Source organism: Pleuronectes platessa, chromosome 13 (genome assembly GCF_947347685.1).
Source record: "Pleuronectes platessa chromosome 13, fPlePla1.1, whole genome shotgun sequence".
Taxonomy (NCBI): Eukaryota; Metazoa; Chordata; class Actinopteri; order Pleuronectiformes; family Pleuronectidae; genus Pleuronectes; species Pleuronectes platessa.
The window spans coordinates 20,032,292-20,058,810 of record NC_070638.1 but is presented as its reverse complement, the minus strand read 5'-3'; the positions used below and the strand labels follow the sequence as shown (position 1 = coordinate 20,058,810).

At 42.1% G+C, this 26,519-nt stretch overlaps 1 protein-coding gene across 1 annotated transcript in view; it reads right to left on the bottom strand.

The window, feature by feature from the left end:
* The window catches only part of zswim5 (zinc finger, SWIM-type containing 5), a 59,154-nt gene that overhangs the window by 16,187 nt on the left and 16,448 nt on the right, over positions 1-26,519 (bottom strand). The window contains exons 2-4 of the mRNA XM_053437801.1: positions 2,744-2,931; positions 2,066-2,234; positions 372-520 (exon numbers count right to left, since the gene is read on the bottom strand). Of these exons, the coding sequence (XP_053293776.1) occupies positions 372-520; positions 2,066-2,234; positions 2,744-2,931 (506 nt within the window). The remainder of the gene's footprint in view (positions 1-371; positions 521-2,065; positions 2,235-2,743; positions 2,932-26,519) is intronic.

Here is a 26,519-nt window from a genome sequence, read left to right as displayed (position 1 = left end):
AAAAGATCATTGCAGAACGGACACAAAAGGGCACAGTCATCTGTGAATCCTGGTATTCTTTGACACTACACAACAAGTGCTGTATATGAAGTTGAATACATGGGAGGATATTCAGACTCAACTACTAGATATTTGGGGGCAAACTTTTGTCGACTTTACATAAACATGAGTTTACTATTGTGTTGGATTAAGGGAAATTGTGAAAAAAAACTTTTCAAAATTATGTTTATCACACAAATTGTACACATTTTATTATTATTTCAAAAAAATCACCGGTGTTTTCAAATGGGATGCTACATATTTTTACTCTGTGGTTTCTTGCATTAATACTATCTAACACTGAAGCAGAGGTAGGAAGCAGTGACGTGTACCTTAGCAAACATGGAGTTGAGCTGCTTCCCAGAGCCGTAGTATCCTCCCTGGGATAGAAACTGTTTAACTTGCTCCCTGACCTGATCCTCGTCCAGATGCCAGCAGTTGTCATCGTCAATGCTGGCACCTGCAGTTGGGTCTGGTGCACCTGGGAATACATACACACATATACTTAATGGCAGACACACACACACACACACACAATACTATATGGAACTGCATGAAAAACTGAATTAAACTGAAAACAGAGGCACAGTTTCAATCCAGCATCCACATTCCTCTCACATCATGAAAGATGCTGTAAGCAAAGGTACGTCTGTGTATTCGCTGGGTCGCGCCATTCCTTCCTGTTCACAGTTCTTAACCGAGGAAAGAAAGTAAACAGAGGGTAACTATGGGAAATGGAGATTACTTTTAGATAGCCACTCCACAAAAACACAGCTTCCTTTGCTAGATACTGACATTTGATGCCAGATTTATTCCTTCGGTGTTGAGAGAGAGTCATAAATAACCATCCTGAGAGCAAAACTAAGAAATTAGTCATTCTGAGGTCATCGAAATCATTGCTAACACTCTCCGCTTTCAGACCCATTTGTTTTAACACTTAACTTAAAGTGCACCAATGTGACATTTACAAAAAGCTGCTCTTTCTACACTTATCATACACTGCAGGGATATAAGTCCAACTTTATTTTCCTTCTATTCCACACTGAGCGTTTGCGTCTGAGAAATACTACAGGGAAATGTAGATATGCACTGAAGGGGGGGAGCTGCTTTGATCTAGCAGGAAGTGAGCTGAGGAAGGCCCAGAGATGTGTTTCCAACTGGCTGGGAGTACGCTGCAGCAAACAGCAACATTCCTCCATCAAAGGCTGCCTCGCTCCTGGATCGACTGAACTTCAACCCCCATGATCCCCCTTTGCTGAGAGGAAACACAGCCCGGGGCTTCCTGGACAGAAGAGCTGGAGAATGTCAACATTTAGCGAGGAGGATGAAATAGAGAAACATAACGAGTTTGTTTGGTGAAAGGATGTGTCTCGTTTGTCGTTTCCCTGATGCACGCCCATTGCTGTTCACCTCCTCTTTTTCGTCTCGGTACTTTCTCCGGCTCTTTCATCTCTACACTCCTTTCCGCCTCCTCCCTCCCATTTCCCTGAGTGCCATTTCTCCTGTCTCTTCCTCTCAGTGTCCCCTTCCTTTCGACACATCTCTCCTTTTTACCCTCTGCAGCATCCATTTCATCATTCAACTTCTTTTTCTCTGCTTTCTTCAACATAGCCCAGCCACTGGAAGGAGGTGGTGACTGGAGAGTGGGAAATGAGAAATCAAACGAGCCATTTGAAGCCTGGGTTCACTGCTTCGCCAGAGTAATCAGGGGCTCTGACGTATTACAGCCTGTAGGCTTGCATGCGGCATGTTTCAAGTCTGGAAGCTTTTAAGTCTGGCCTGTTGCTGTGAAGATATCACTGCAGAGGGATGGACAGCATCTCCACAAAGCAAGAACTTTTCCAGAATTATGAACAGGTAGAAAAGAAGAGAAGAAAACTTTCATATTGACTGGTCTGTCCTGCTGACATTCAAAATCAGATCCTGATGGTGCAACATGAAAGTTGGAATAGAAATCCCACTTATTATTGCTTGAAATCAAACCAAACACAAACTGAACATGTTGGCGCAGGCGTTGTCGTCTCACCATGAACCTGGTTGATCTCAGAGTTGGAGGAGAGGATCTCATCAGCCAGTTTCTGAGCGGTGGGCAGCACCTCAGTGTGGTGGGCTGTTATCAGATACTGGACCAGCTTCTGCAGCTGGTCTCTGTTCATCTGGAACAGCGTCTCGGAAATGGGCAGCCGCAGCTTCACCTGCATCAAACACACACACACACACACGTGTTGGTGCATGACATGGCAACTTTCCGTATTGTAAGCTGTGAGTCTATACCTTTTGTCTCTATTTAAGAACTCTCTAATCAAATCAAAATCACTTAATAAACACTTTAAAGCAACACTGTAACTTTTGCAGAAGAACATCAGCTTCTGCCACTGATTTTTAAGCTGTTCTTCTCTGAGAAGTTGCATGATGTTTAGACTCATTGCACCACATAACTAAGGCTACAGAAGTAGAGTAGTGTTGTTAGTGTTCTAAGATTTAAAAACAACTGGAAAGAATATGGGAAGTTTGTCACTCTTTAACACTAGTTTTAAAGAGAAAAAACTTATTCTAATTTGGCATGTTTGAGTTGCCTTCTTCAGATTTCCCTTGATTTGTTTGAGTGTACGTTTAAAAGGGATGCATATTGAAAAAATACGTTAGACCGAAATTCAAAGTTTATGATATTAAGACACTAAATTCTCTGTATTGTGATTATTACCTGTTCAGGCTTGCGAATCCGGTAAAGTGACAGCGCCACCACATGCGCACAGTAGAATATATCCCGGTTCCCGCAGCCACAAGTGACTGAGGTTATCTTGCAGCGGTCGAAGCTGATGGCCACCTTGTGTGTGACCTCTGGCTCTGATGATGTGGTGGGTTCAGTTACTGTGCCACTGAGGTGAAAGCCTGCAAAGAAACAAGGAAGAAGGGGAAAGAAGTGAGACTTTATTGCAGCATAAATAACTAGGTAACATTCACATTTGTTGACCTCGACCGACTATTTTTCAGTTTTTTTTTCTTACATACACTGAGATCAAATCGACTTGCTACAACAAAGAGAAGCTACAGGGGTGTCTACATAAAGAGTTAAAAAGAGACTGATGTTGTTGAATGTAGAGACTGTTACACAAAATAAACGAAGTAGGTTATGAACCAAGACCAATCTTATCAACATTCTTAACCTTCTGCACATCACAACACTGCTGACAAGCAAAGAAAACACTTAATTATAGATAGACTAACCAAAACTGCATTGGCCAAAAACAACTTTGACAAAAGGCCTATGTTTATGCAGAATTGTTGCTACATATACACTTACTTAACAAAGAGAAAATAAAATGAGGAAATTCCAGTTTTGATGATTAGGGGTGTAAAGCAAGAAAGCATCGATCCTTTCCATCTGAGCAAGCCACCATCAAACCAACCCAACAATTATTACAACCACATGAAAACCGCTGACCGACTTTCTGACAAACTGACCAAGCTGGCTACATGCCAACCAACACAACTTGTAGTTGTGTTTCAAGCTGACTTGAAACACAACTACACATGCCCCTCATGAATAAGACTGTCAACTAATTCACATACTGATTGCTTTCTAGACATTGATTGATCAACACCAACTGTCCACTGTGTCTAACAGGGCATCTGACTATGACAGGAAGGATGAGCAAGACACAGAGAGCAGACTGCAGGGGGAGAAAGAGAAGCTGATGCATCTGGAAGTGATAGACATAAAGAGTCCTCCAAACTGTTGAAATCTCTCTCCCCTACTGAGTGCGCCTGTCCAACCAATCTTTGTGTCTCGCAGCACATGGTTATATCATAAATGTCAGAAGAAAGGGTTTCCATTCCTTCCCTCTGTCTCTATAATGGATATACCTGTCGAGCCAATTTGCACAAGCCACAGCTTAGTCTAATGGAGTCCAAATTTGATCTTCCAGTGGTGAAATCATCACAGCGGAGGCCAAAAGATCATTCAAAAATCCGGAGGAGAGCATTTCTTAAAAGCATCGGGGGAACATTTGGGAGCTATCTTCCCTTAAAGCTGTCTAAATAGGGTCTTGTCAGTCATCATTCATTGCTGCACTTGCCTCCAGAAATCCAGTATAGCATTTCAAATGAGTGCAAACATTTTGATGGCAGATGACATTCAGGATTCAATCTCTCCCACAGCTGAAAGAGCTGATTTCCCTCTTTCTCTCTGCAATGGACCAACCCCCCCTCCCTTCTCTCTATGTCTTTGTCTGTTAGGTTAAGGCCTATTGTTGCTCAGGCCACGGGATGATTGTTACAGTGACACTGCTGCTCTTTTCACTTTCAATTAAGTCAAAGATGGCTCAGACACAGTTCATAGTCCGTCTGTCTGGCACTCCTCACCTCTCTTTTGCCAGGTTGACCCAGAGAACCTACAGCGATGCTGGGTTTAATTATCTGGGTTAAGATAGCTGTTTTTGGGCATTCATATCTTAGTTAAGGCTCTTCCCATGCAACATGGCCATTCCTACCAGATTGTATGTGAGACTCTACCTGTCTCATTGGAATGACAGGATATAATGAATGGCAACATATTTTCAGTCACATAAGTCACTAGAATAGTTTCACCTTTTAGTCGGTTAACTTTTTTCTCTTTGTGACCAAGAAGATGACAAAGAGTTTTGCATGTTTCATCTGTTATCTTTTGTTCCCTATGAAAAAAGCAAATGTTGAGTTTTACGGGTTAAAGTCCAAGGAACAAACAAGCCTTTTAACTAATAACACAAATAGAGAGGGACCAAGGATGGAATCTTGGGGTACTCCATGGCCAAACAGATTACAAGATTTCTTGTTTCTTTCTCCCATTCATAGACATGGCTCTAGTCCCATAGCTCGATGAGTCAATACTCAAAGGCTACATGAAAAACGTACCCATTATTTTTTTGTGCCAATCTCATGAGGACTACTTACCACTCTCTCCCTCCCTGTGTGTGTGTGTGTGTGTGTGTGTGTGTGTGTGTGTGTGTGTGTGTGTGTGTGTGTGTGTGTGTGTGTGTGTGTGTGTGTGTGTGTGTGCGTGTGTGTGTGTGTGTGTGTCTTCAGCAGATGGGAATGAAATGACACTTGATAAAAAACTATACTGCATCAGACAAACCCTCACACACATACAAAAGCATGGAAACACACTGAAAAAAATGACCTTTTCAGACCCTGTCTGCTTTTGTTCTTAATGCCATAGTGAGCAGATCAAGACCAAATGATGCAAACAAGTCAGTGATATTTACAGTTGACTACGCGCACACATGCACACACAAACACACACTCATGCATTTCCATGTATCTTTGGTAGTTGCTTAGTTATTCTGTGTGTGTTATGTGTTTTTGTCTGTTCTGATGCAGATTAGTCAGTGGCACACAATGTGTGCACAATGTGTGCCACTGACATCTTTATTGCTGACAAAAGCGTGACTATCTGTGTCATTTGTGGTTATTAATGAGTCATACTTGTCCTATGTAGAGAGTCGAGTGAATATAAATCCAAAGTGGTTTACCCACCTCTCCATTGAGGAAATTTAGATTTTGTGAGTAGATTTATATTTGCATTTCACACTATACTTTTAGGCATGTAAGAAAGACATTGAAACATATAATAATAGAGGTTTCTCTTCATAGATTTGGATGAATTCCTGCTTGGCTACTGTGTTGAGGTATGCGAGAAAACCAGAAACAATTTTGTAAAAATATATATATATATCTTTGTTTATATATGAACATATAAACACACTTTACCCTGCCTCCCGCCCTCCTGGTTGTACACCATCTGCCACTCGATGGAAACTCCACCCACACATAAGCAAGTCAGCAAATCAGGAGGGAGAGAGCTCCTCACGCTCATAGGCCATTAACCCCCTAATCAGCTGGGGAGATGGAGCCGGGCGCTGAGCCAATGTGAGCATGTACACCCCCCCACCACACACACACACACACACACACACACACACACACACACACACACACACACACACACACACACACACACACACACACACACACACACACACACACACACACACACACACACACACACACACACACACACACACACACACACACAGATGATAGTCTTATTCAACCCCTGCCTCACCACAAACCTCGCAGACAGACAAACCCCGCCCACCCCTCTGAGTGCATTTTAAAGTTCAACAAGAGAATATCTTTGATTCAATTTTTCTACTTCCTCCACAGCACTGTGCACTGCAAAAAAAATGATGATGTTTCTCAGTGCGACTTGAGTAGATTTAGTCTATTTTGACTCAACAAAACCCAAAGACGCACTCTCATTGTGATACACTGGCTCATCCACCTCAGCTACCCTAAAACCTAACACTTCAGTAACTCTTTTTACGTCGATGCCTATTTACTTTGATCAAGAAACTAATTTCTCCGTGAAATGCATCCACTAGAAAAAAAATCCCACTGCCTTTTTATCCCTTCTCTAATCTCACCAGCCCTTTCGAAAAGTAGCAGAGGATTCATCCTCCTCCAGCAGCCAATATATCCCTCGCAGCCTGTGGCCCTTCCCATCTCCCATCTGTTCTGACAGCTCCAAGGTTAACACAGAACCCCCCCCGTTCGCTCTCATTCACACACACAAGACACCCACATGGCCCTGTATTCAATCAGCCATCTATCTCTCCACAGCAGACGTGCATATGCACGCGCACACACACACACACACGCACACACACAATTTCCCCTCTTCCCCTCTGCCCATCCATCCATCCATCATCCATCATTCACCCATCCATCCGTCCATCTCTCCCTCCTACAGTGTTTGCTGATGCGATAACAGTTGATTGATTAATTTGTGATTTCCCAGCACCCATGTCCCACACACACATGCACACAAATCCTTGCTAACCACCGGGACACATTTGTCATGATTACACTGAATTGAATCCCTGATTTGCACCAATCTGTTGCAACAGGGGAGGCAAGAACCAGGTGACGAGGAAGAAAAAAAGAAGTCAGCTGATGTGCCACTGTAGAAACTACAAGAAAGTAAAACTGCAGATCTGACAAAACTGACACGGGGGAAAATCAGCAAACGGCTGACGTGTCAGCCCGAAGTTCCAAACATGATTGAGCAAAGAGCAACAAAAAAAAGAAAATGGGGGAAATAGAGAGAAATAAGTCCAGAGGGAGAGAAGGTAGAGCTTGATGTAAACCTGATTACTCTGAAAAGAAGTTCAGCAAAAACACCCAAGAGATAAAGAGAGGGACAAAGGCAGATCAAAATCATCAGAATGAGGAAGAGCACATATAATGAAGCTTGTTAGTCCTGTTTTGGACAGGCACACACATAGGTATATTGCTACAGATAAAAGCTATGGGGAATGGATGTTAGGATGGAGGGAGGGATGGCGTCATTCCTTGACAACGTCTGAAATTCAATAAAGGACTTCATCTGTCTGATCTGAAAGCAAGCAATCTTACATGAAAGCTAAAGTGGTCCAATTCAAGACTTGCATACATGCTGCTGTTAATGGAGAGCCACTTGGTCGATTCATGCTATTGTGAGCGTGTGCAGCACTAGAATGAAGGTTAGTTGGAGAGGAGAAAAGCCATAAATGCTGCTTTCAGCTGCCGTGAGCAGTAAAGCTTGCAAGCAAACACAAGAAATAAATGATATGGAATACAAAGCTAAAGCTGGGTTGGGTGAAGCAGAGCTAGGGCCTTGATGCATGTGTGTCATACACAAAAATCTGCTCCAGTGTAAACCATGATTATCCAAGGCTAAATATGAGATAAGAAGGCAGAGTTTTTTGGGGGTTTCGGTATCTTGTTTGTTCTGTATAGCATCACTCCCCTGCATGTGATAAAACCTACATTCACTGTCTGCTAGATAACTTGGATTCCAGTTTCGATTTATCATTTCTTTGGCTTAGGATTGTACCCCGTTCCTAACCCTTGAGGCAACAAGGGTGATGGCATATGAACCTACCAACACACAGCATGGGGTGTGATGGAAACCTGCTTCACAACAAACTATCAAAGGTGCAAAGTTTCAAAGTATCGACAACTGGGAGAGTTTAATGTACAAAAGGGCGGCAATTCAGCAGCACTTTTAATTCCCACTGCAAACAAATCTACTGCAAAATCCTAAATGCAAAGAAGAGCGCTCATATGCCTGGAGGCTACAAGTCAGTGAGATGCACAATGGCGCCTGCCTCTTTATAGCTATACTATATATACTCTATCTATAACAAATGTATGAACCAGCGAGTGACATATATGTTGATATTAAAGCACAGAACTCGTTTTTGCATGAGACAAACAGTTTTTAAAACTTATTATAAAATATAACAGCTGCCGTAAATACGAATGTGCTAAATGATGCTCATATCATCCCACAGAGCTAGCTTTTGTTTGCTGCTTTTTAGCCTCTAAGTGAAAATGAAGCCATTGATAAATTTCAACTGTTCACCCGGCTGTCAAAGGACAAAACTGTAACATACAAGCTAGTGTGGATGCAGCAAAAGTCTGAAAAACACACATGGTATGCAAATGTTCATATTTAATGGAGCCTTTATTAATGTTAGCCTCCTGTTAGAGCTAGAAGCTGGGACTAAAAGCAGGACAAGTGCAGAAGAGAAACTGTAAAGTTCCCTGTATTTCAGTGTGCCACCACATTTCCTTTGAGCAAAGAGGACAGAAACATACCATCATATGGACACACGAACACTAACAACACATCCCAACATGTAAGAATATGAAAGGAGCTGACAGCCATAAAAGGTCATCGCACTGGATTTGCCCTCCAATCACCATTACACCATCTTACCAAAGACATCAACAGACATATGCGTGTTTATATATTGTGTGCAACACCATTTTTTAATAAGTGTAACCACCCGTACACATGAAAACAGACACTACATACAACATACACAAATTATCTGCTATCGCATATGTAAAGCTTGGTCCCGACAGTAAACTGTTCATCTGCAGTGTGTATCCTGATTATCTTTGTTTGTTAATTCTGGAGAAGGTGTAGGTCTTTCCCTGTGCAACTTTGTAAGCAATGCATCTAACGTTAATGTGGTTATGCACACACATATGCACACTTATACACATGGATTTCCTGCTTGTGTTTACATATGCCAAGCCTGTTGTCTCCCTCTGCTGCTCTTTTGTCTTGTCCCTCTCTGTCTCTCTCGCACTTTGCCCTTTTCCTAAACCAGCCGTGGCCTTAGCCATGGTTTTTGTTTAATATGGCGGCACGCAAAGCAAAGGAGCAACCATCTGCCATATGCATGCAGCCGCCGTCTTAGGAACAACAAGGGGCTGGCATCACAATGCTTCTTTAGTTAGTGTGTGTGCGTGCATGCATGTGTGTGTGTTTGTTCTTCAAGCGCAGTCTGCAGGGCAAGATAAGTATGCATTTAAGAGGCTTATATTTCATTTCAGGAACTGAAGGAGACAAAATGGCTCCATTCTGTGTTGGCGGACACAACATAAGAAATGACGAGGTAGCAACAAAAAGAGAAAGAAAAAAAAGAAAACGCTCACTCTGGCGCCGCTCATGTACATAGACAGAGGAAGGAGGTACAAAGCCAAGCATTTGTAGTTTGTGCACAAATACAATTGAGCACAAAGCTGAACATGTGATACACAAATCCAGTTTCATTCTTATTTTTTTTACAACACAACTAAAAACCAATACCTGGAAAAATAAGCCAAATCAATGTATAGACTGAACAAAAGTAACTTCAACGACTTTTAAAAATGAGCTCAAATTGACCTTGGCTTGTCAAGCAGATGACACTCTTAGAGAGGCTATGAAGAGAGCCGTGCTGTAAATGCAAAAACTCTTTGACTTGTAAACATTTACAGACGGATCATTTTTGGTGCTCACATTTGTTGAAGGTTAATCACTGTTTGAATTCTGAGCATAGTCGGGGAAATGAAAATAAATGCTGCTGGTTTACTGGTTAATCCGGTTGCCCATTTGCCATAGTAACAGTGAGAGGGTCTCACCGGGGGTTCATATCGAACAAAGAAGCAGAAATTTCAGACATGGACTCAGTTCAATCCCTGTTGGCAAATCTGAAAAATAAATACCAACTGTAGGTTGCGGGTGATGTTTTGGTTTCAATTCGACATGATCGTTTTCTTTCAATACATTCTGAGAAATATTTTGTCCAACGCAAAGGTTGTGACATTTGAGGTTTTGTTGGACTGTCTGTATGTCTCAGTTTAGAAACCTTTCCACCCCCTGATTAGCCTCCAACCCAACAGAGCTGATCACTTGCACAATCATGCATGAAACATGAATAATGAAATATAATGAAAACAGCTTGCAAGCCAATATACAAGCTGACGATCCACACATGCTCTAGCTTCCCTCTATCTCACACATGCACATACACAATAGCACTGCAAGGGCGAAACTCTCATTTATCCATTAGCTGAGAAGCAATCACAGATTTGTGCAGACACACACACACACACACACACACACACACACACACACACACACACACACACACACACACACACACACACACACACACACACACACACACACACACACACACACACACACACACACACACACACACACGAAGGGGTGGGGGACTTCTGGTTGACTTCATCAAGCTCTCATCAAGCCAAGCCACCATATGGAGATGGGGCCCAAAACAGAGGGGGATTGAATTGTGTGTGTATTTGTCCCAAAATGCAGCAGCATCAACACAAAGGAAGCATGCATCACCAAATCAGCTTTTTCTTGCATACATTATGACTCTGCTGTTACCCCATTAAGAAGACACCCCTACACACACACACACACACACACACACACACACACACACACACACACACACACACACACACACACACACACACACACACACACACACACACACACACACACACACACACACACACACACACACACACACACACACACACCCTGGAGGTGTGTTGAGCTCAAAACAACTGAAGCAAAGCCATGATGAGGGAGACACTGATTACCACCTCCTTCTTTTTCCTATCCACTCACACACATTTCGCCCCAATCCCCCCAGTCTTAACTCCCGTCGCTCTAATGTCTGGTCTTATCTTCCTCCCTTTTCCCTCTCTCATCCCAGCATGGCACCTTGAAAAACCTAAGAATCCCCACACACACACAAATATGCACTGTATACCAAGGCCAGCTTGCTGACATAGGCAGACAGTCGTACAAGGGGCATACATTGAATTTTAATCTGGGCGTGACCTGCTTTTTCTTGGTTCCCCACTTCCCCTCAGGGTTCCCTCCCTTACTGGCTGCCCCCATAGAGACAGCCTTTCACACGCAAGCGCACCCCCTCCTCCATAAGCACCGCCCAGCCCGACATCCCCTCTAAGACCCAGGCTGTAGGCCTCGAGGCTGGGGCCTCGCCTGCCATTGTTAGCCCACAATGGGTGAGAGGCGGCTGGCAGGCAGGCAGCAGCCAGGAGAACTCGCGAAGGAAGCCCAGGCAGAGGAAAGAGAGCATATACTGGAAGGGGCAGGATGGAGGGATGGAGGGGCTGGTCTGGCTTGCTTGGACAGGCAGATATATAATGACAAACCTAATTACTGAAATGAACATGAACTGAAAAGACAAATGATGAGAGAAAATGAGGAACTATAAATGGAACACACCATATGAGAAAAGTAATGCAGTACAAGTGAGGGAACGCTGTCCGCTATTAAACACACTCAAACAGACTGTGTGACTGATGCAAGCTCTGTTGACAAAGTCAGTACTGTATCATGGTAGAAGAAGGTCTCCTCCATTGAATCAGCTGTCTAAAGCTGGGATCAGGGTTAATATAAAGTGTGTTTCATTCTGCAAAGGAAGTCATTTATTTCTGCCAGACAACAACACTACCTCAGTATTCAGAGAGAGACATAAGCACTGAGTTAAAAGTGTCATTAATTTCAATGAAACCAGATTCTCAGCAAAGAGAACACACTGGCTGTTTGTTTTTGTTTTCAAAACACCCCATTTTAGCTAGAAAACCCCATGGTTGTGTTTTAGTCCGGATAGGCAGAAATCAATGTTCAAACAATTTGTTTCCTTAATTCACCATGTTAGACTGTGACCTTTTTTCTTTTCTTTTGATATGACATTGTGTCACTGTGAACAGTGTGCTTAGTTTAAAAGAAATATGAGGGCTTCAAAGTATTTCCTTTATGAAAATTGGTACCAATACCAGACCAGCTTTAACAACCCACATATCCCCAAAAATGTTTACCACAGAGGCTTAAGCTGCAAACTACAAAGCCTCAAACCAGCTAACTTCAACATGAGAAAACACTGACACAGGTTTGTTTAGCTCGGTCAACAACAAGTATGAAGAAGTACAACATGAGGTCGGTTTGTTGTCAGACCACAGGCCATGTTTGAATGGAAATATTCACGGCAACACACATACACACACCCACCCACAAGCAATAGGCCAATAATGTCAAATGTCAAAACACACAAACAAACAGCTGTATGCACACACACACACACAACAAAACACAATAATGTCAACTGTCATGTACATAACCACAAACGGGCATGAATGCGCGTGCACACAGGGAAGAGCCGTGGGAGCAATCATCTGATAATGTCAACTATCACACAAGGACACACATCATGCATGTGCACACACATACACACACAACAATGGAGGGGAGGATGATCAACAATGATCCACAATGCTCTCTGGCAGAGACTTGAGTTTGATAAAGAAAAGGTTTCCAGTTGATAGAAATTCATTCAGTTACAAACACAGACACACCCACACAGAGGGAGAGAGACCTTTACGACAAGTAGGAAGATCTCAGCCTTCTATCACAGAGTTGGTAACATATAGGAGGGATGGGGCTGTACTTGCTGTCCTTGCTCAATACGGCACCACATGCACACACACTCACACATACATCGCGTCTCATCACAATAGCCTGGATTCACGCAGTGCAGGAACGGCTTGAGATTAAATCAATAGTGATGCAAGTCTTCCAATCCCCTCTGTATGGACAGTGAAGGGCTAGTAACAACAACCCTGAGGCTACAGTTGGATGTGTGAGTGAGTGCATGTCTACTGTATATACGAGGTGTGTATGAGAATGTGTGGCTCTGGTGATCTGCGTTTTTTCAACTATATACAAAGCTTTATCAAATGATTATCCGACTCAAGCTTTTTCTAGATCAAAAGCATAGTTCTATGCTTAAGTATCTTTCATCTTATAAACATTTTGGACAACAAGAGTTTTATTCATAACACCATAAATAAATATGCTGAAACTGCCATTGGTATAGTGGGACCAGTCAAATGACATTCGAAAGCATTGGCCCTTTATTTGCTTACTTTACCGAAGTTTTGATGAAGTACTCACAAAGAAACTCAATGAATGACCTTGAATCGATCAACTTTTCATTATTGTGCAGTTGTCAGAAGGAAGAAGCACCGGAGTTTGTCAGCCATTCCCTACCCTCTGGTATTTCCCCCCTGGCACCGAAAACTGCTATTGTGAAGGCTCTTAAAAGGAAGGCAAACTTGACCTACATTCTTTTATGCTTTGGAATGTATTTCAACAAAGTTGTTGAAATTATAGTCGTTAAACAGCCACACCTTCGATTAATACTACCAGTGCTTTGCAGAAACGAACATCCAAACTGCGTTCATGTTGACAACATTGAGAGTAAGCACAAATAAATCTTCCAAGTTTCCTATATTTAGTTCATTGTTGTAGTCCTGCTATTTACATATTTTACTGTATGATACTGTCAAATGTATATCCCTATGAAAAAAATTGAACACACAGACATGGAGTCATAAACTGTGCCATTATATGAAATGGCTTCTCTGCTACTCTGTGATGTGGGGTCCCTCAGGGTTCCATTCTGGGTCCTTCATTGATTAAGGGGCTCACATATCTGATACCAGTCCACTCACCACCCGAAATCAGAACTGGGATTGAGTTGCATTCAGAATTTTGCACACAAACTTTCTAAATTGCTCTTTCTTATCTTATTACATTAGTTACTTTGTACAAACTCAAACATTGCTTTCAAGGAGAGAGTTTTAAAGGTTGTACTGTTGTCTGTGTCTGAATGAGTATCTCGCCACGACCTATGAGAGTGGGCCAACCTTGAACAACAATTGCTACAAGTAGTTACAGAATGAACAGCAACATAACTGGATGACACATCATACTGATCTGCTTTATGCATATCCTGGCATTTTGTCTGAAATGTGCATGCTGAACATTGGATTGATACTGATGGCTATGTCACTGATAATCAGTTGTACATTTCATTTATTACTATGATAAATGTACATAGATTTTAAGTGCTACATTATTTGCAATTTATAAAGAATTACAGTCAAATAATTATAGAAGGGGCTCAAACATATTGTGAAACCCCAAACAGGTATCCATGGTAAAATGTATGAATTCTGTGTGTTGGACCATGGTCTCCTTGTTCTTAATATGTGCTTGATTACATAAAAGGCAGAAATAATAAAGTCTGATTTCATTGGAAAGGATTTCTATCAGACTTCCATACACCTTATTTAATTCATTACTCTGGTTGAATGGAGTCTGATGAGAGTGCATTTAGATCTCCTCTTTAGAGATTTCCAGTGAGGCTAACCCTAACCTCCATTTAGAACTTATTTTTCGGTCTGAACATGTGTATATCTTCCTGATAGGAAATAGCTACAGATATGCATCAAATCCAATTGCTGATGCAATTGCTGCATCCCTAAGCCCTGAGATCCAACCAACTAAAATTTCATGAGGACAAGTTCATGCTGACACAAACTTGACAGACAAGATGTGAAGGGAGGAGAGCAGTGAGGTTATTGTTAAATAACATTCTGAAACAGAGTCACATGCCAGAGATACTTCATCTTGACAAGAAAAGCAGAAACCTATCCAAACACGCATTAGTGGAGATTCATTTAATCCTAGATAGTGCATTCATATCGGACCTGTGTTGACTATGCGGCAATGATAATAGCATTGGTAAAGGTTTGCGAGTGGAGAATGATGCTAAACTCTGGTTAAGTTGATTGACAAAGAGGGTGTGATACAATGACCGACTTTAATTTAAATGGATGTATAATAAATAGTTGTTCTTATTAGATCATCTTCATTTCTAATGTTGTTCTTATGTTGTTGTTGACCAAATGCTCACACGAAGTTTTCTTGCATTTTTAAACCACAGTGTAAATGTAGCATGACTTCACCTTGTCTAACTCTATCTATCACACACTATCCCTTTGTATGACTTAAATTATCTTCCTTGTTATTTCTTTCTCATACCTTCTCGAGTCAACTCGTTTGTCCACCTACCACACGCACACACGAAAGTGTGTCTCTCCCTGGTTTCCGGAAAGGGTTAGAACAGGGAAGGCCATCTGAAAGGCACTTCAACCCAAATTATGTAGATTTAAAAACAGCTATGGACAGATGAGGTAGCAGGAGACTAGAAGGGGGGCTGGACTCCATTCATGAATATTAATGAGTAGACACTTTAAACATATCCTCTCATGGGTCACCACAGGGGTTCACCCAGCCAATCAAGTTCTTTTGAGATATTCTCTTTCTACAACTGCAGTTCAAGTCAAATCTACTTGTTCTGTTTTATCAGCAGGGAGGTTGTAACAGCACGGCTAAGACATTTAAATAGCGCTGAAGGAAGAAGATATCAAAATAAGTTTATTTTTTTGTTGTGATATACAAAACAATTTATCTGTAAAATACTTACTTCTTCAAGACTGGTAGCTTAAAGACCTTTCAGCAGCATTAAAAATGATGGCTCAATATGCCAAGGGAACTTATTGACTCTTGGCTCTCGCTACACCACCTAGCTAAGACACAAGGATGGACTATGCTTTGCCACTTCCAGGTACAAAGTGGCCTGAGAACTGTCCAACACTTTTGGTATCAGCAATAGTTAAATGAAGAATTAAAATGTATCATAAACTACAGAAATGTGTTTAACATAATTTCCCATTTAGACATCTGGCCCAAAAAATCAAAAGGTCACTCTACTAGTACTAAGAGTTGTTGGATGCAGCCCTGTCCATTCTAATAGGGAATATTTTTTGAGACGTTTTTGACGACCCAGCGAACAATTCCCTATCTTGGACCTTCTTTTCTTACTTTTCTTATTAGAGAAAAAAAAATTTGCACGTCAGATGGTCTATTGACATACTTTTCTAAACGCATCAATCTAAGAATATGTTCTTCGCTTTAATGTTTTACTAGTGAGCAGACTGAGGAATGGCACATATACAATGTACAGACGAACAGAATTTGAACACAAAGCCTAGCAGTGCCCCTTCACCTCTGAGGTGTAACAACAGAACCAGAGTGTACAGTATGTCCAAAGTCAAACACCAGTGAATATTAAGTTGATAATTACATGAAGCAACATTTCATTTGTAACTTCTTCCCATTGCTTTATTTTGGCCTACTCGTGTTTCTAGTTCTTGCCATCCATCAAGGTCACTGCAATAAAGACACACACACTCACACACCCACACCTACACACACACAAAGGGGACGAAGAAGGGAGAGCAAGTGAAAGGCTCTTCACAACAATGTGTGTCGTGGGTTGAATACAGAGCATTGCACAAAACAAAAGCATGAGCGACAGCCAGCTGGCTTGGCACCACTTGGCACGGGACAAGGCTGCTTGTCCTTGGCATGACAATGAAACACAAATACACACAGATCTAAAGACACACACTGATATACACACACAATTTCTCCACCTCTTCTCAGGTATATTTGAAAAGGGTAGCTATGGAGAGCCTCGGAACTTAACGAGTTGTGTTCCAAGATCCCAGTGAAGACGTACCGGCTATACAAAAGAAATACAACAGGATCCTCTTTTCAACTTAGAAACAAGAGTCGGAAAAGGCACAGAAGAACTTGAACGAATCTCAGCTAGAAGCTGTAAAGTAAGCTGGTTGAATATTTGGGACAGACACCTCAAGTACCTCAAGTTTGTTGCCAGGTAGTCTGAAAACTGGGTTGTATTTGTGAGCCAAGGGACGAGTTCTAAGTTCATGAAGGACAAACACTAATAATTCATTCCGTAATGCAAGCACATTCTTCATTATCTGCCTAGTGTTTTTTTTCCATCGTTAACCATAAAAGAAACTGTGTTCCCAAGTTGTATCACTAAATGGACAAAAACCTGTTTCACTTGCTGTCATAATGTATGACTAAGTCCTGACTCAAGGCGAACTGTAGACAAATCTGTAGCAATGACCTCCGAAAGCCACTCTGAAGAGTTGCTGTGAAACCAGATATTTAGGAGGATATTTTTAGATAACGCCCATCAGGTTGAATAATGTTTAAATCTACAACTCTGACCACAGACAGACAGTCTGGAGTCCACAGAAATGGGTCAATGTGGCATGGTAGTCACAATGTTGGTTGCATAAAGCACATCGTCACGTTTGTTTCAAACATTTCTTTAGTGGAACTCAAAGCTGTCAACCATTGAGGGGCAGATAAGACATTATCAAGGGCATTGTTCCTGCACAAAAGAATATTGTTCCATGTGATCAACAGCTGATTAGGACTGTTGGCTGGACAGATCAGAGGCAAATTATCGGCAAAGAGCCTCTGTCTCAGTAATGGTACCAGGTCCATGCAACCGGCTATAATTATGAAACATTGAGCAGTCAAAAATGCAGACTTGTGAAAAAGTTTGGCAGGAACTCACAATGATTTCGGACTAAATCCCCTATTGGTCTTACTGTGTTCTTTATCATATAGGAAACAGCAAGTGATTCCATTGACGAGACAAAAACCACAATTACCTTTTCATACAATCAGTTGCCATTGCATGTCAATCGATTAGGAGGCTTTCGCTGCAGCATACGGACATTTTACAAGACATAACAAAATAGACCCCCAATCACACCTATACAAGGAGGACTAGTTCAGGTTCACAAGTATCTGAATTTAAGCAATTTAAAGTACATTAATCAGAGGACACAAGTTGGCTTCTTTAGCATCGTTGGAACAGAAATCCTATCAAGTTGCAAGTATTAAAAATATTTAAGACTTCCTCGTTATTCATTGGAAACATGTTATAGAATAGGCTGAAGGGAGATTTGACCATAACTCTCATACAACCAACAACCTTTGAAAATGTAAAAGCAGTCAGCTCAGACAGGACTTCATGGTGATGGAGAAAAATACAACACCCGACCCCCCCCCCCCCATTTTTCACAAAGCACTAAATACTGTTATTATCTACGTGGCTTACAGAACAGTATTCATCGTACAGTTAGTATTGTTACAGTAAGCAAACAGCTCAACACTTGTTCCAGGGACTCGCATGTCATTCAGTTTACATATCCCTGCATCAACAGCCAGCATGCTCAGTGAATGAGCTTCAACAATGGTCAAGAACAAGGGCCTCTGTATGTTGAAGTTTCACCCTTGTTCGACTAAAGCCAAACTTTTGTTTTTGCAGCAGCCGGCATCCGTAATTAATATGCGAGTCACTATGAAGGGATTTGTCAATCCGGGCCATAAACTGCCATTGTGAAACATCATCTATAGCTTAAGGCTAAATGTAGCTGTCGGAATCCCCAATGCCCCACCTCTAACTCTGAGCTGTTGAGACATTACTGCCAGTGGGAGAATAAAGACATGACTAATGGCCAAAGTTAAATCTTCACATCCAGTAACAATGCGTCAATTCAAAAGCATGCGGCACGGCTTAGCTCTGACGGTAAAACCTTTTGAACGATGGGGGCTGGTGTCGGAGTGGGGGGGGGGAGGGCGTGGGTGCTGGGTGCCTTGGGCTTACTTAGTCTCTGCAGGTTAAGGAGATGTTAAATATGTGGGAAGGGATGAGATGAGACTTCTGTGGGGAGAGAAGGGCTGGTCTGAAAAGTAAATCGAGGAGAGAGAAAGAAAGGAAGAGAGCGAGGGCCTCCTTACTCAGCAGGAGCTGTCTGCCAAGGCAGGAGTCAGGCAGGGTGCGAGTGTGTTTGTGTGTGTGTGTGTGTGTGTGCGTGTGCAACATAGGAGAGATAGTGGCCACGTGCCAAATACAATGACCGGCAAAGCTGGCAGGACACCGGGTGGCTGTGAGAGAGATCGTGTGTATGTGTGCGTAGGATGTGTGTCTGCTTGCATTCCTGCGACGCACACTGCCGTTTTCTCCACGGTAACAGTGCGAGGAGGCTATAGACTCTGTCTGTACAGAAGGAGGGGCAGTAGGGGACCGAAGGAGGTGTAAGAAGGCGAGGGAGCCAAATCAAAGAGCGAACAGGGAGACAACCTGGGCTCTGCTCGTATATCACGACCTGTTCTTGCACAGCAATGTTTTAAAAGGTGCCGCATGCAATGTCATAACTTAACTGACACTATAATTAACAATAACTATAAACCGTCCTCTACAGCTCGTTTGTGGGATCGGTTAATTGCATTACAGCTGTGGCTGTCGACCCTTCTCCTGTTTGACCCCTGCCCTGAATATTTAATCATCTCTTCCTGTTTGACCCACAGCCGATTAGCGAAATCAGGTGTGGTCTGCAAGCTCAGGATTAGCTGAATACTTTATTTACCCAGTTAGGTGAGGGTAAAAAAACTGCCATTCAGGGGTCCCAAAAGAAAACTGCTCTATAGTGCACAAGAGGAGAACGGTGTCATTCATACAAATAGAGCTGAAACTGTCAAATGTACGCTTCCTATTGTAGGTATCACACCACATGATATTATGAACTGAAAATGAAAACACACTAGGGCTTTATGAATTAGGGCTGACCTTATAGCTATAAGAAGCCTTAAGCTTTGGTCACTGCCATGGTAACCAATAAAAATTGTATGACTATATATGCATTACCACAAAAATGTAGATATTGAAAGTAGGTTATATGAAGTTTATTACTGGAAATTCAAGCTTGATGACATTTATATTCATATATATATATCCTCTTATGCAAACCCATAAGTAATAGTGTGATGCAGCCTTTGTAGCTCTGAGGGCTTCATTAAAAGGTTTCTTTTGAGCTACTTTACTGTTCTAAAAGATTTAAATTAACTATGACTGCCTCGGTTTGATTATCATATCCACAAAGGGCTAGTAATTTTCTTTCTCCCAATTTTGAATTAACAATAATAGTTTGGTCGAACACATTATGGTTCTTGGCTTTGCTAGTAGTCAGTAGACAATAGAGAGAAGTGGGTGATTGGACACAAACCAGAAGAAGGAGGATGAGAGTTGGAGAATGTGGTGCATGTGTGTGTGCGCGCACAACAGATTTTTTTAGTTGGAAGAAGGACTGGTCCCCATCTGGCAAGGCCACAGACATAAACCCCCACACACACCGACACACAAACACACATACACACACAAACACACACACACAGCCGTTGTCTGCAGGGAGGGAGTTGGGTTAAGGGGTCCCCTCCCTCCCTGCTGACTCCTGGATGCTTGCAGCACTAATCCTGTTATCTTCGTCCCAATAAGAAATGAATTAATGAATAGAGCTTGGAAAAACAGTGCAGTGTGCTCGGCGACGGCCCGCATGGAAGCCAGTGAGCTCACAGGCCCTGTCTGCTCTCGCTGAAGTTATCCCAAAACAATGGGAGGATTCTCCACACATGGACAAAAAGTCATCTATTATACAAGTCAAAAAGAGAATATATATTATATGTATATCGTTGACCCTGATATTAAACATTATTTATAAAATAGAAATAATCCAATTGCAGTTCTACCAAGATATGCAAATATACGACAGAGGATTTTATTGACATGGGTCAATAAATGTTGCTGTCGCAAGGATTTGTGGGAATTAATTATCTCCTTTCATTTCATAAAGGAAGCAGAGAAGCACCTTTTCTTAGCATTTTGGGGTCATTTTGCTCTTCCTTAGAAAAAGAAAAGACGACTCAACCACAGCATAGGTAAAAGCTGTGCTTTCTACTGAAACGAAAAGAGGTACCAATTTACTTGACAGTGACAGACTAGAAACAGCGTACAGGTCTCCCTGGATAAGGGCCTCAACTAAGTGCTAAATGTAATGTAAAGTACGGTGATGTGCAGTGTAGATCTGTGATCAGACCCTCTTTACCCACAGGGGCCATTAAAGTTTCATCTAATCTGACTCCCAGTGGAAATTATGGAGAGCATGTAGAAGTCAGAGTCCACAGAGAACTGGTCTTGTACAGCAAAGAGTTCTTTATATGATTTTTGTACATTTCAATCATCTGTTTAGGTCCATGAATTAATTCATGCACAGATTGGAATAAACAAGTACAGATGACTTGACTATAACACACAGACAGAAGTGGAGTGCATGCCGTGCACACTCACGCAGTTCTTATGTCCATAGCAGGCTGATCAGGGAAATATGCCAGTGACGGACTGACCCAAGCAAACCTTCAGGCCTATCATGTTTAGAGATATCAAAGCGAGTAAAACGGAGGAAAGTATGGTTAGATTATTAGAAGAATGATATGGTGATGATGGGGTGGACGTTTTCCTTTCTTATATATTCTTCAAAGAAGATTGACAAACTAACACAAATACACACATGCAATGGCTGACCACGCCCATGCGTCTCATACACAAGCTCATGTATGAATGAAAATATCTTTCCTTTCACACGAAAACATCCTGGTCTCAAATGAACCCCAAAGGGAAAAAAACAACTGAACAGTACATACGGTGTGTATGTGTGTGTGTGTGTGTGTGTGTGTGTGTGTGTGTGTGTGTGTGTGTGTGTAAGCCCTCTTTACAGCTTAAATATCTTCTAATGTATCTCTTATAGAAAAAGGAAACCCCCATTGACTGTGTTTCTATTATAGGAAGTCAATGTGGTGATCATTAGCAAGGAATGAAACACCACTCAGAGCAGTAGCAGCAAAATAGACCACAAAGAGAAGCTCTAAGTTTTCAAGCTGCGGGGTTAGGCAGGTTCAGAGGGAGAGTGTGTGTGTGTGTGTGTGTGTGTGTGTGTGTGTGTGTGTGTGTGTGTGTGTGTGTGTGTGTGTGTGTGTGTGTGTGTGTGTGTGTGTGTGTGTGTGTGTGTGTGTGTGTGTGTGTGTGTGTGTGTGTGTGCGTGTGTGTGCGTTTGCGTTTGTGTTTGTGTGTGTGTAACGCGTGCGTGTGTGTTATTGTGTGAGAAAGAGTAACTGATTCAGACACTCAGATCTTACAGTTGCTTTCTAGTGTCATAAACACTCCCTCTCTCTGCTTTGAACTCAATAGAAATGTCACAGTAGCCTGTCCTTGCGTACATGCACACACACACAGACACACACACACACACACACACAGAGACTAAATTTATGACAAAAGAAGAGGTCCTTTCAGTGTGAGGACCTGAGGGAGAAGAGACAGACGAATTGGGGAAACTCCCCCTCAAGTTAGCAGACAGCTATGAAACAGTACCGCAGGGAGCAAAGCAGGAGAGATGACTACAAAGACCCATGGAAGAAAATATTCATGTCTATTATATCAGTCTGGACAATTATTACACAAGTATGATCTCACACCTCACCTGCTCTAGCCATCATATTAACCTTTTTGGTGCTGGTTTATTGTAAATGTTCCAGTGAAAAAACAGCTGGATGCTGCCCATGAGAGCAGTGAGGCTCACGCCACATCAACACTACTATGTTTTCATTTGAAAACGCATCAACTCTGCTGCGGATACTACTCAGACGTTTTAGAGCTCCTAACAGCTGATGTGTTTTCAGGTAAATCAGTATGGCAGGGGATTAAAACCGATACAGAGCCATAATGCGATGAGATCTTTTTAGTTTGAAAACACCATTTTCAAACCAAGTACTATTATGGATGTATCCTAAACCAAAAGAAGCAAGACTTGACACCATTCAGGTATATATTAATAAATGAACTATTGATATATATGTATTTTTTTTAATCAGAATTTTAGATAGAAGTACTGATAAGCTCACCATTACATTTTAAATAAGATTAGTTCAGATAATATGTTTTTTGTGCCTCCAACTTATACTTTTCTAAACTATTTTACCTCATAACATTTCCAAATAACAGGCCCAAGGTGAGTTATTTTAAAGGTTTAATTGACTTCTAATAGAATTATTGCCATTTAATTTTACATTATTAATCTCATTATTACAAGACTGATTGATCAACTAACAGTTTTTGCGTTATTCAACAGGCCCCCTGGAAAAACATGAGTAATTGTTAATTAGTAAGAAAAAATCGAGGTGTCTTAATGAGGTTAAGCAAATGCAGATCATGAGTTTAGGAACTAATCCAACCAAGGCCTTTGTATTAAAGTTCCCACAGTCAGATTGTTGCCTTAATCGGATTACAGTCAAATTATTTAAGTGTATGTAAATGTCCTGAGTTTGTTGTTTTGATTTAAAAGAAAAACTGACGAGATTCTACCAGCATCAGCCTTTATTGTTTGGCCTGAATGACCAGGAGTGCTGCACCTCAATATTTCAAAAGATGTCACAGGGTTCATCTCTGTTTCTTGTTGCCATGGGAAATGCTGCTTCCTGTGATATTATGGTGACAATTTTCACTGAGAGCCGGTCCTGGCAGGCCCTGCGTGGCCTTTTCTTGGCTTTTGGAAAAATGACTCTTGCCGGGCTTTGTGGTGTGTGTGATATCAAAAGCATTCTTCCAACCCTTCTCCTCACCAGTCAGATACCGCTCTGCTGCCGTGTAGTGAGCTGGTCGAATCAGTCACTTGGCAACATACTAAAAACTTGTAAATGGTTGGTAATTCTGAGACTCAAAATACTGAGTCAGACAAATGGAGCCTCCACAGAGTAGCAACCTCACTTTGAAAAGCCACAGTGGGCTGCTTTGGTTTTCATTTGACGATTCACGTAATTCTTCAGGCAACAGTAAAACATTGGCTTTGAGGAAGAAACACTGGACACTGCAAAAGCCCAACTTGAAGGATGCTTTGACGATGGAGACGAGGTGAAAACAGGAAAGAAAAGAGCAGGAACTGGACAATTGGGGAGGGTCTGATCACAGCCTTTTAGTTTTCCCACCATGACACACACACACACACACACACACACACACACACACACACACACACACACACACACACACACACACACACACACACACACACACACACACACACACACACACACACACACACACACACACACACACACACACACACACACACACACACACACACACACACACACACACTGAGTGCCCCAAGGCCTCAGTAACCATTGGCTTCCAAATTAAATGGTCTTTGTAAGTTAAAAGGTGTGCCAGACTCGACTATAGACCCCTGCAACAAAAGCAGTGGTTAAATAGCATGGGAACCCCCCTAGGGGTGTAGGCCAGGGTCAGTTAGTGTATACAATCTGGGTAGGAGGGCAAGGGTATGTGTGTGTGTAGTTAAATATTGTTGGTTTAGTCTATATGGGGCCAAAATTGAGACTGTACTAAATCCCCAGGGTTGTTTGTATGTGTGTGTGTTCGTCGGTGTGGTGTGCGAGTGTATGGGCCGATATCTTGACGCCTGGCGGCCACAAGTGGAACAGCTGATAGTTATCAACATAGGCAACTGTTACTGTTACTGTGGGGTCTCTTCTGTTTTCTGTCATGACCCCAAAACCCAGCCTGCTCGCTGCATCTCGCAGAGCCACTGCACACAGTAATGGATCCTGGTTGTGATAGATGATAAAATAACTGAAAATATACATTTCAACTTGAATGTTGGAGTTTTTGCATATTTTCTTTTGAGATCCCACACTGCATCGAAGCTGCATACTAATACTTACATATTAACAATGTATGAAAGACGATAATGCTTAAGTGGCAAACAAAGAAAGCGCATAGAATATTATCACCAAACTCTTCAGCTTCGCAGTGTGTTTAGCTTCTTTTGTTTTTTTGGACAGCTGTCTTACTATTGTGGCTCAGCCTCAGCACTCCTTGTTCTCAGCCACATTATCAAACAGCAACAGCACAATATCTAGTGACCATGGTGGAGAATTAAGGAGCTAAAGAGTCAGATATTTTTCTCAGGAGTTGGTAGAAAATCCAGCAGATCTAAAAGGGAGTGCATACTGGATTTAATCCATCCAGTGGCCACATCAATATTTCTAAAGAATGCTAATGTTGCTCTGTAACTGCTGGGTGTGCAAAAGTAAATTTGGCGATCGATTAGCTATATTAACATATCGAATGTTGCATTCAGCTAGTCCCACTCCTCTCATGTTGAGGCCAATGTATGCTTCTGCGTTTTGACGGACACGGACAGATAGGACCGCCCTCTCCAACGTGGAACGCCCTCTCCGTGCCTCTCCGAGGCTCCTCGGAGAGCTTTTCGTGCCGCGCTCATTTTTCTAACTATACGTCGAAATGACGGACAGCCCACGGATAGCACTTGGCTGTGATTGGTCCGCTAACGCCAGCATTTCGGAATGGAAACTTCCTGTTCCATTCCCTACATCACAATAAACCAAAATCACAACTACGACTCTATGATTAATGTGACAAGTGTGTCCGGCTGACGGTGGCTGGTTAGAGCACTTACGGCATGTGTGTACGGTCACATACGGTTATAACGAACTTTGATAACGGGGCTAGCGGGCTAGCCACCATGCTAACTGCGGTGGGAACAGCGCAAAAACCCGCTGACTTTAATCCCACGGCTCATGACACTGTTTCTCAAACACCGTCAGGCTAGAAGCAAACACTTGGTAGTAGCTAGTATCGGGTGTCCGTGCTGACTGTGTGTGGAAGCTGGGGGGAGCTAGCTGCCTCCGTGTAGCTTCAAGCTGTTGAATTAGCAACGCAGTTTGGAAACAAGACCGGGGAACCGCTGCGCTAAGACACGATAACAAAAGCATTTTGACCCACTGGGTGTCACTTTATTCAGCAAAAACTGTCGCGTCATCAACATCCTTTTTCTGTTACCATCGTTCACTGTGTTTGAGGAGCCGGGAGGACGTAAATAAACCAGCGTGGACTTCTTCTATATACCTCATGAGGTAGGCTTGTCTAAGCTCGACTTCCGTTTCGCCATCTACTGTTCTGGCGGTGAATTGTTTTCACAATAAAAAGGCTCGTAGAACTATAAATCAAAAAGGGTCCGTCCGATCCGTCCGTCCGTCATTCCGAAACGGACTCGGAGAAGCATACTGAGGCCTTAAGTCCACATATCTGTAGGTTTAGGCTTTAGAACATTTTGACTACTCTCAGCTGTTGTTTTTGACGATGATCTGTAAATAATGCAATTTATTAGTGATGCATGAATATATAATCACACAGTGACTTACATATATTTGTAAACTTGAAAAAAAAGGGGGGAAATACCAATCAAATAACCTTAATCAATCAACAAAGCACTTTCTAAAAGGGTTGAAAAGACGAGACAGCTGGATTCAAAATTGGATTTAATATCTTTCACCAAAAGCTCATCAGCTGCAGAGCAGCCGGGTCAGGTCAGTGAAACTC